General features: G+C 46.5%; 1 protein-coding gene across 1 annotated transcript in view; it reads left to right on the forward strand.

Annotated features, from left to right (window-relative positions):
- LOC144726683 (beta-1,4-galactosyltransferase 2-like) overlaps positions 1-10,993 on the forward strand; it is a 36,559-nt gene extending 25,566 nt beyond the window's left edge. The window contains exons 5-6 of the mRNA XM_078605474.1: positions 6,762-6,866; positions 9,594-10,993. Of these exons, the coding sequence (XP_078461600.1) occupies positions 6,762-6,866; positions 9,594-9,723 (235 nt within the window). The 3' untranslated portion in view covers positions 9,724-10,993. The remainder of the gene's footprint in view (positions 1-6,761; positions 6,867-9,593) is intronic.
- The last annotated feature ends 247 nt before the right edge of the window (positions 10,994-11,240 follow it).

Raw genomic sequence — 11,240 nt, forward strand, 5'->3', positions numbered from 1 at the left:
CGCATGCGGCAGCGTTACGCAGTGTGCCTGCTGACGTCACGCATCCCACCCCCCCAACCCTCCACGTAGGCCGTGTATTAATCCAAGACAAGAATCCAAGTCCCGGTGAAGCCGGGTAGTAAAGCTAGTCTACATATATGTAAAAGGGAAATTTGTGGATATGTGTGTCTGTTCGAAATGTTTAGCATACTTCCCAACATGCTACAAACTTGAAACTTGGCATGTGGGTAGTTCCCATACTGTACACAATGCAAAACGTATAAAATAGACTTTTGTATTGGGGGGGGGGGGGGGGATGATCATGAAGTGTGTGGCGTCAACCCGCATACGGGAGTGGCGAGAATCGATATCTGGTGAGGATTTGTGGTATCGATGAAATGGGAATAGGCTGGTGGGAGGGGGGTTGACAATTTTGGAAACCTTTTAGTTCAACTATTTACCCCCCACTTTCTATAACTTTTTTGACTTGTAATTTTGTTGACAGACAAATGGACAGACAAACCGCACGCCGGGCTTTCACAATAGCTTAGTATTTGTGTATGTATATGTTATGTTTTTAAGTTTTGAAATATATTTTTCCCCTGGGCAATGCTCGGTACTTCCCGCTAGTAATGTATGTAATGTATTATGTGTATTGAGCGAATGTCCACAGCTTGGGCCTTATTATGTACATTAGCTTAATGTACTTAATGTACGTAATAAGGTGAATCATAATGAAAAGATAGCTGAAATATGAGCTATGGAAAATAGAATGTCTGGTGGGTTATGTGAATTGAGGAAGTGCGTACATTTTGCTTATCTGCCACCGTGCAAAAACACATGCAGTTATTATTGTGGTATTCTTTATTGTAGATGTGGTAAGTAGAGGCCGACCGAAACTGAATTTCTAGTTTCGGCCGAAACCGAAACCAGACCGAAAGTTAAAAATTTACTTTCGGCCAAAGCCGAAACCGAAAGGTTAATTACACTTTCGACCAAGACCGAAACAGAAAGGTATATAACCTAAGTTACCGGTCACAAAATTTATGAAATACTAGCTTTACTACCCGGCTTCGCCCGGGACTTGGATTCACCACGGCCGGCCGCCTTTGTCTCCCCAGTGGCGATTTTGACATACCACACCACTTACTCGTTTGAGGCTGAGTCGACCTAGGGGAGTCCCAGGACCGGTTCAAATAATCGTCACCGGCCGTGAGCGGGAATCGAATTTGGGCCGCCAGGTTCGCAGCGCAGCGGGCAAATCGCTACGCAGTCGCTGCCCCCCCCTAGGTGCGTGACGTCCTTTAATTATGGCCCCAGACCATGGTTGCGGCTGAAACCTCGCTCGCAAGCTGCTGCTGCTGACGTGTGTGTGTATGCAGCCGATCGCATAAGATTGCCTAGCGCCGACTGACCGGCTGATAGACTTAGCACTAGTGTCTCGGCCTCGCTGTGCGCTGAGTAGTTAACCTCGCGTCCAATAAACCCTCAGAGCCAGGATGAACATCCGACTCCAAACGTCATTTATTGAATTTAACGAGATAAAACTGGTAAGAAAACAGTACACCAACACAATGAATGAACACCACAGCATCATAACATTGTCTTAGATAACATGTTTCTAAACAATAGATCCTGGATGGGCCAGGCACCTACATTACCACTGAATAGCTATACAAGAGCATAAGCTGCTGTGTTACATAAAGGCACACCGTGTTATCATCACACTGCACCCCAGATGTACAGTACTACACATAACACTGCACTATGAATGAGACATTTCATCATCCTTGCTCTCCAGATCGCAATAAAGTTACTTGGGTACAAGTTTGACTCGACTTATTAAATTACAAGTAACATTCACAATAAGGAAAGTTGCAGGCTTCGTTGTTAACTAGGCCTCGTATTTATCATAACAATTTAACAGCATTATAAAGGCATTTACATCATTATAACGGTCATTCTAACATTATAACAGCATTGCCAATATTATAAGAACATAAACGAACTTACAGACAATGCTTCTTAAAGTCCCACAATGGACAATTGCGGCTGGCTTCACTGGGACGCGATGTGTGCCGCCATCTTGAATTATGTGTAATGGCGGACGCCCGCGTGGTGGGAATCTAAAATCGCAACTTCCTGGTCACGTGACCAAACTTAGCATCAAAAACAGGAAATTCCTGTGTACATACGCCCCACATCTGCCGTGAGGCAAGACACCTGCCGTGAGGCAGAACAACTAGCGTTATATTCTAAAAATAGATCTTCAGTTGACGGCCGAAAGTCAATATCAATTTCGGCCGAAACCAGACTGAAAGTAAAAAATTGACTTTCGGCCGAAACCGAAAGTAAACTGAAAGTAAAAAAATTGACTTTCGGCCAAAACCGAAAGTATGCCGAAAGTGGCCATTTGCCAACTTTCGGCACCGAAACCGAATTTCGGTCGGCCTCTAGTGGTAAGAGACAGGAATGACAAGAACCACCTATGTTTACAGCAGCTAAAGCAGATATTTTAAACACACTCAGGACTGGTACTTGCACTTGTGGGGGCCGGCGTCCACCCCACCGCCCTCGCTGGGCAGGAGGGGCGTGACATCCGCCCCCTCCACTCCCTTCTTCACCACGTCGATTGGCTCCTGTTGGGCCCCTGCCGACCGGGTGATCGGCCCCCTCGCGCTAGCACCCTCTCTGAGAGACATAGCTAAATTGCTGGCTCACCTCCGCACGGAGTTAGCCTACACCACAGACAAAGCTAACGAAGCGGACAGCGGCACGCTAGCGCCTAACACCTGCGAGCGATTGCCTCTTAACACACGCACATGCTGCGGCTCCTTGATTACTCTCTCGCGTCCCCCACCACTCACGCTCCACAGCACGCAGCAGCACGACCGCGCCCACACCTGCGAGCGATTACCTCAACAAGCGCTCGTGCTGCGGCTCTGCCCTCAGTCTTGCCGTGCGTCCGCCCACGCAGCCGCTTGTTGAGATGATCGCTCGCTTCAGGTTCCCCTTTTTATCCCCCTCACTTAAAAAACACGTGGTCGTGTTATCCCACGTGGCCAATCGTGCGCCTACCTGTGATTCTTGCTCGTTTCCCCTCCCTTACATGGAGGCACAATATGAATATTAAATATTGATGATCCATGAATCGAATGGGTGTTTTGCAGTCTAAACACATACAGCTCACAACTGACTCACCTGAATTCATAGCCTGCCCTTAAAATGATCGAATTCTAATAATTATGATCAACAGTGAACAATTGCTTATGCTTAACACAAAACTGGCGTTTCATAAAACACCAAATCTTGGTAGAATTGCTTCCGGTGTTAGAGTAATAAAGTATTTCCACAACGATGCTTGTTGGGTGTGTAGCGTCGGATCGCGTACGTACATGTAACGTCGGATCGCGTATGCACATTCCGCCGGTATCCACTTACCTGCCGTTCGCCGAATACACTTACCTGCAGTTGCAGCCAGAAGTCGGTAGGGTGTGCCAGCGAGTACAAAGGGGATATAGAGGGAGCCGGACCCAAGGGAGGTAGGTTCCCCTCCCATACCCCAGGTGGGGGGCTGGGAGGGGGCCTTCCAAGATCTTCTGGAAGGTTCCAGAAAGGGGGCAGTACCAGGGGCGGAGGGTCACCTGGAGGTGTATAAAAGGGGCACCCCGATTACAGCTCGAGGCAGTGTTACGAAGACTGAAGGCCACTTAGACTAGGACCCTGAGACCTCGAGCCCGCTGCCCTTGTAAGGGCCGGGTCGAGCTTAGACCAGTGGTCGGACCCGTACCTTGGCTGGGTCGGGTCAGGATAGCCTCCCTAGTCAGGACCCTGGGACCTCGAGACCAACGTCCTTCTCAGGGCGGGGTCGAGCTGGGACAAGTGGTCGAGACCCGTACCTTGGCTGGATCGGGTCAGATAGTCTCCCCTAGGCACTGCTAGCCGGAGGACTAAGAGTTAAGAGGGCAGAGTATAAGTCCCTGATAGCCCGGAGGCCGTACCTCCCTAGAGAGGGATCATTAAGATAGTTATTGTTAGTTAATAAAAGCAACCCGTGTTGCCTCTACGACAACGTCTCCGTCTCCATAAGAGCTCACTACAAGTGCTTCTTCATTCACAATGCTTCGCTTTCCCTCCCGATGGTTTCACTCTCCCAACCCGTGGACGAGGCGCTTCTGTATCCGCATTCCCGCGAGGCTCACTCCACTCTCCCGGCCTCGCCGCTGGCTGACGGCGCGCTGGAAGCGGAGGCGAGCTTCGAGGGAAGATCCACCATGTAGCCCGTGGCGAGGAGGAGAAGGGCAGCGCCGCCGTCCGGAACCCAGGCTCCCACACCGACCCCAAATCTTCCCCTCGATCTTCCATATATCCCCCTCGGCGGGGCTAAGCAACGCCTCTGGCCACACCCCCTTGGGGAACCTTTTCGAGGGTTCCCGAATGCCTCTCCAGCCCGATCATATCCCCCCATAGGATTGGATCCCGATGACATCATCGTGCTCGTACTAATTACCCTCTGGTGTCCCCTGGATTGCGCTCCCTCATTACAGTAAAAGTCCATTGTCAAAGTTACCAATTTCTCCATGCTGATGTTTCACAAAATTGGTAGAATGTGCACCAGCTTTTCGCAGGGAGTCCATGACCTAAACAAAATAATCTAAATAATCTCAATTTTGATTACATTTTGATTAGTTAGATTATTTATGCGGCTATAAATATCCACGCCACGTGATAGGCCACTTTGTTGAGCTATAATTCGTGGCCAGGTTGTTTCTGAAAAATAAGTGAATAGCTCAGTGGGCATTACTCTGTGAAATTAAAAAGAGTTTACCTTTCCTATACTGTGCCCTTCGGCAGTCGTGAAAGGCTCGTGATGGCGTTTTGTTTCATTATGCAGGTATTTCCGCCACTCATGGCGTACGTTACACTCGTGCGCCTTGACCCAACTGGTCTTGGCTACCTGTACCAGGTGATTCTCAACTTGATTAGGTGTAACCAGTGGGTGCTTGCATGCTGGGGGTTTCTGGGCAGCACCGAGTTTGCGGACAAGTGTCCAGGCCCTTCTGCTTGAATTGGAGAAGTCTGTATTTGTTACTAATTCTTCCCAGCGAGCACACCACACAATGTGTGAATAAGATGAGTCGCTACCTCCAGGTCGCCGGACTCCTCATATTGTCGAAGTAGTTCGGCATACTCAGCATCAAGACTCGGGGTATAGATGGCACAAACACCACGTGGTATGGTCTTTGTGGCTGCTATTGTCAATACCCCCATAAAGCGTGAGCATGCGTCATCTTTTGAGATGGTACTCGGGATGCAGGCGATGATGCACTCAATTGCTGCAGTGTAGTCTGTCCACTGTGCCTTGCGAAAGTTCCAGCGTGGTTTTAAGGTGCTCGTGATGATGGGTAGCTGAAGTCCGATGTGGAATAATGATGGACGGTGCCGACTCCTGGGGAAGTTGTTCAGAACAGTGCATGATGCTGGCATTTGATGGCCGTGAGCTGCACTGACCCAGCATAGGTCCGGTGAATAGTCGCGTTTCCACCTGGCCGAGTGAAAGGTGCCATGCTGTTTAGGATCGTGTACCAAGTGAAAATCGTACTGTGATGCTCACTCCACAAGCACCTCGCCATTGTCATCAGACACTGCATATTGCCACTGTGTATGGTGGCTGTTAATAACTCCAACGTATATCGCAGAATGCTGAAACCTGGGTAGACTGAATGGTATACCCTATGGATTATTTGGTGGCTTCTATACATTGCAGACAGTATAAGAGTCAATGCGCACAGCACCACAGATAACATAGGGCGGCAGCAGTTCGATGTCAACTAGTTCACATTTTACATACATTGCACGGCCATATTTTGGGTGACGTGAGCAACAGACAAGGTCATATTCAGCTATCTCGAAACTCCCTGCTTGGTCGTCAGAAACATGTGTCTCCTGTAAGCAGACGATGTCGATATTGTGTGAAGTGGCTACTTCATGAATGACATCACGTTTAGCCTCTGATAGTCCTTCCACATTAAGCTGAAGAACACGGAGTGCTGGCTCCACATCCCAGGAGCCTAAGCCCTGGGCAGGAGGTGTAACTGGTGTGACTATAGTCACGTGTCGGCCAGGATCATGACGATTCGGTCAGCTAGCTGCAGCTTTGGTTTCCCCAAACATAGCTAAGATGACTGGGCACTTGCGGAGGACACGACGAGGACATAGCTGCATATATGTAAAGACAGTACGGAGCCATAGAGGGACAGTATGGTTGCCCGGACCATGGTTACTAATGGACGTGCCAATGATGATTGATGGGACAAACGTTGACAGGGTCCCGTGAGGGGGAGCACGGGATCCAATGGCGGGAAAGTGTAATAAAGGCAGAGATTGACAGAGCCAGGTGCGGTGAGGAGAATTCGACAATAGGGGCGTGGCCGAACCAGACGAGGCATAAGAGCTGGCGCGAACCGGACCTGGGGGCTGTTGGTGTGGGGAATCGTCTCGGCGTCGCTCCACGTGTATGCCGAAATTGGACCATTCGGTACGGTAATTTGGCTCATGGTGAATTACTCGTACTATATATTTGCAGAAAGCGCAGCCGTGCCGAATTATCCCCAATTACGAATGATCAAATACCGAAATAACGAGGTTTTACTGTATTGTGATATCTTTCCTAACCATGAATGTTGTTTGTACCTCTAAAGGGTGCAACCCAAGTTGTGATGTTTCAGGCAGGATGGAGTTGCATTTTCCACTTTTGCCTTCCCCCGCCCCCCCCCCCACAGAGTGTATCTGACTGGAATGCACATCTCTCGACCATCGGGCGAGATTGGCCGATACCGAATGATAAAGCACACAAAGGACAAGAACAACGAGCCGAACCCACAAAGGCGAGTTTGACCAGCATAGGCTCAGCACGTGGTGTGCGTTGCGTGAACACAGTTCACATGCATGAACACAGTTCATTTGCGTGAATACAGTTCAGTTGCATGAGCAGAAACGAGAGGAAAATAAATGGCATTGTATGGATTCCTATGATCCTTGTGAAGTAACACAATCATCTTGCTTTTAGACCAGGAAGCCACGATATATACAAATCAGAAATAGCCAAAAGCAAGCTTTAAATGGGGTGATCCGGTGTTCCCCATGCCCCAATAATGAGCAGTAAATGTAAATGTGCAGCCCATTAAATTACTGTCTCATGTTACTGCTGGTGGAAGGCCCTCCACTAGAGTGAGTTCTATCGAGAGGGTCGATGTCTTCAATGCTGGATGGATGTCTTGGAAAAGGTGGGAGTACATGTAGTTTACTCTTATCACATGCGATCGGCAGATCGACTAACTGTGGTGAACGCATTTTCACTGCTGGGAGCAGAGAGGCGGGCAAACAAACAAAAGCATTCCCATTGTTTTAACTGCTGCACTGGAAAATGGAACTTGTAGCCTGTGGATTGCAAGTAGGCCTCGGCAAGGTAAGGTAATTTACCCTTTTTACCAGGTAAAAGGGTAAAGGGTAAAGGTGTCGACTTGGCAAGGGGTAAGGTAAAGGGTAGGGTAAAGGTAGCTCGGAAGAATTACCCGGTAGGGTAAAGGTAGCGCAAAGTGTTACCCGGTAAATATGGTACCTTGTTTACCGCTAAAAGCTCCGTGGCGCAGTCCGTGGCCTCCATTTAATAAGTAATATTTTTTTTAAACTTTCTTAAAACCACGCTTTTATTAAATGTACTAGTAATGGAAGAACTCCACGACTCCAGGAAGTGGCCCCGAGGCTTTCTATAGCGTAAGGGGCCGTGGGCAATTACAGCCAATGTCAGTTGAGCGTCGACAATTAGACCCAACCCGAAACATAACATATACAAAATGAATGTTTAAAAATACTTTTTTTATGATAGAATATAGTGTTGTCATAAGTATGACATAAGTATACCAAGTTTGCAGTCGATACCACATTAGGAAGTGAGTAAAAATGTAGTTACAAGATTTTAGGATACAACAACGACTACAACGACGACGACAACAACTACAACAACAACTACAACAATGATAACAATGACAACAACAGAGTGAGTTAAAAGAAAGCGTGTAAAATTGGAATCATCGAGAGTATTCTATATGATTAAAGCGCTCTACCTAGAATTTACCGTTATAAACCTTGTTTATGTGTAGTAGTTCCCTAGTATATACCCTGTAATCGGGTAATTTGTATGGGGTAAGGGTTAAAAGGTAGGGTAAAAGGTAGGCTCGTTGCTTTTAACCTTTTACCTTACCTGCTGAAGGGTAAAAGGTAGGGTAGAGTGATTGTATTGTGGTAAGGTAAAAGGTAGGGTAAAGATAGGCTCGTTGTTTTTACCTTTTAACTTTTACCTTACCTTGCCGAGGCCTAATTGCAAGTCCGGTGTCACGGCAGCAGAATCCCCCCAATGAACAGCAGGGTCCCACCCTCACCCTTCAGAAGCCTCGAAGTGGCTGGAGAGGCACTCCGAAGGCAAGTTCGAAATCGTGAAATCAATGTCGTTGATGCTACCATAGCCCACATCATCACCCTTGCTTCCTTCTTACTGCCAGATTCCTCAGCAATTGCACAGTTGACGCCTGACCTACCAGGTCTGCTCTTATAGCATCACAATTTTATGTTGAAGATGTTAAATATTCCCTCTCCGCCCTTCACCCATGTTAGCTGATACCCTAGTACAGGCAGTCATCGACTTGTGAACACAATTCGTTCCTGAGACCCGTTCGTAAGTCAGAACAAAATAATGTATCGTATATTTAAATGCCCACCCACACAAACACTCGCAGCACGAGGTTGACCCATTACATATCGCGAAACAAAATAGTGCCGCTGTTCAATTAGCAAGTGAGAATTAACGTTTTAAGTCAATGTTAAAAACAAATTTTTATAGAAAATGTTCGTAAGTCGAGGACTGCCTGCCGTTCATAGTGGCATCAACACGAGACCAGTGGCGCCGATTTTCGGATTGAGCGCAAGCCAGCAATATTTTAAACATTCCTTTTGTTAGCCCTGAAAGTTGTCAGTAGAGGGCAGTAGATGGTAGAATAATGCAATGCTGCTTCTGTCTGATGTGTCTTGGTGTCCCTCGTCAAAGATTTCCTTGAAGCATAGTTGTACATACAGTACAATGTATTTTGATACACTTTCATTTGCTGCCCACAACGGAACCTATGACGCCTGATAATCACTATCCGAGCTCAAGCCTGCTTTGCTTCTGAGGTCTGATGAAATCAGGAGCATGCATTCTTGGTGATGCGGTCGTAGGCTTCTTCAATTTATATTGTGTGTGTTTTCAATGAGCAACGGCACCGTGTTTAGTGGACTGCGCTGTAAACCCAGTCACCCGGGTTCAATACCAAACTATGTCTAACAGTGGTGATGATTATGCTGACTGGTCATGAACCTCCACTCAGTTGATTTAGTCCTAAATGAGTATCTAATGCATTGTGTATACACCAGCACTCGAGAGACAAAGGTGGCCGGGGCGAGATTCTGGCCACACCCACATGCTCGTGTGTCATTCTGGCCTTTCCACAACCACCTTTGTAAGTTACATGGCGAATCTTTGTCTTTGCGTGTGCTGTGCGTGTGCTGCGTGTGTATAGGTTCAACTTGCTTCAGTTAACCAGCAGCACGATGTGGAAAGACGGCATCAACTCACTTCAGTACTTGCTGGTGGAAAAAAAACTCTACCCACTCTATACGAATGTCACGGTGAACGTCGGCAACCCCTAGAAGTAGGGATCTAGTGTGTCCACCTTTCCAGGTTTGACTCAGGTATGACCTGGGTTTTGAAACTCCCAGATACCATCTGTAATCTAACTTCCACAGTCTGTCTAGACCCCTGACTAGCATCACTGTCCTGTGCAGTGTTGATGGGTTAGCTCTTGCACAGTTGCACGCACACGCACATACACAAGTAAATTATCGTGCTGGCCTCGGTAAACTTTCTCTTGCTCTTATGGATTTACGTTTAACTTACTTAATACATGTGAAGAGCGGTGGTGCAGTGGTGAGTACAATGAACTACGAACCTGGTGACCTGTGGTTGATTCCCCGCCCCGGCTTACGTCATTAGCGAGTTATATCCGAGCTGGTCGTCGCCTCCCCTCTTCAATAAATATCGCTACTAATAATCAGTGTGGGGAAGTATGAATACACAACCCCCATGACAGACATAGCATGGGGGGAGGCGCTTCATCCAGCAGTGGATTAACAAGAGATTAGAAATTAGCACTTGTTTTCGAACACATAAATGATAATCACTGACGTGGATTCTCATGACGTTCGAGAAAGACAAGAGAGCTGAAATTTGGCACAAGGAATGCTTAAATCTATAAAAATGTGAAAATCAAATTTCTTTGAATTTGGCCTCCAAGATTACAGCCGAAAATACATTCGTTTTAAGCAAACGGAAACAACCAGTCTATAGTTCTGAATTTATTTAAGTCTCATACTGAACAGTTAGAAATAAACCATCACCATTGCGAGTTAACTAAACAGATAATCTTTGGTGGGAGTTTGACACTCAAGTCAAGAGAAAGCACAGAAAGTCCACAGCCACTGACTAATATTGCGCTCAACATAGTACCCTTCTAAAAAATATATATAGCCTAATATATACAGTAAAATCTTGGATTGCGAACATAATTCGTTCCGGAAACGTGTTTGTAATCCAAAGCACTCGTATATCAAAGCGAATTTCCCCATAAGAAATAATGGAAACTCAGATGATTCGTTTCTCAACCCACATAAATATTCATATAATAATGATTAATACAAAATAACTTTTTATATCTTCTTGGTTCTTTCGGTAAAGTCACGTAGAATGGAAATAATAAAATAATAAACATAAAACATAATAAAATAATTCTCACGACGTTTCGGCCACAACGCAAGCAGCCGTCCTCAGGTGGAGAACAGGTCTGTCGAGAAGACAGAGTTTGAATGACACACCCCAGGCTTGGAGCGTCTATTTAAGCTGGGATAGAGGGGGGAAGAGCGCCTTGACAAAATAATTAGCATATCAAGAGGAATTAGAATATTTATGGGAAATGCAGATATGCGATTAGTACTACTTGTGAAATGCGTAGAAGGTTTGGCGGGGGGTTTAAAGTCATTATGCCCGTGCATTATGCAGGATTAGCAGCATCAAATGGAGGGGATAGGGGTAACATTATTAAAGGAAAGGAATGTTAATAGTATGTAGCTGCAGTAACTAAACCACCACGTAAACAACTAAAGTATAAACT

This window comes from Lampetra planeri, chromosome 24 (assembly GCF_965212315.1).
Source record: "Lampetra planeri chromosome 24, kcLamPlan1.2.h2, whole genome shotgun sequence".
NCBI lineage: Eukaryota > Metazoa > Chordata > Hyperoartia > Petromyzontiformes > Petromyzontidae > Lampetra > Lampetra planeri.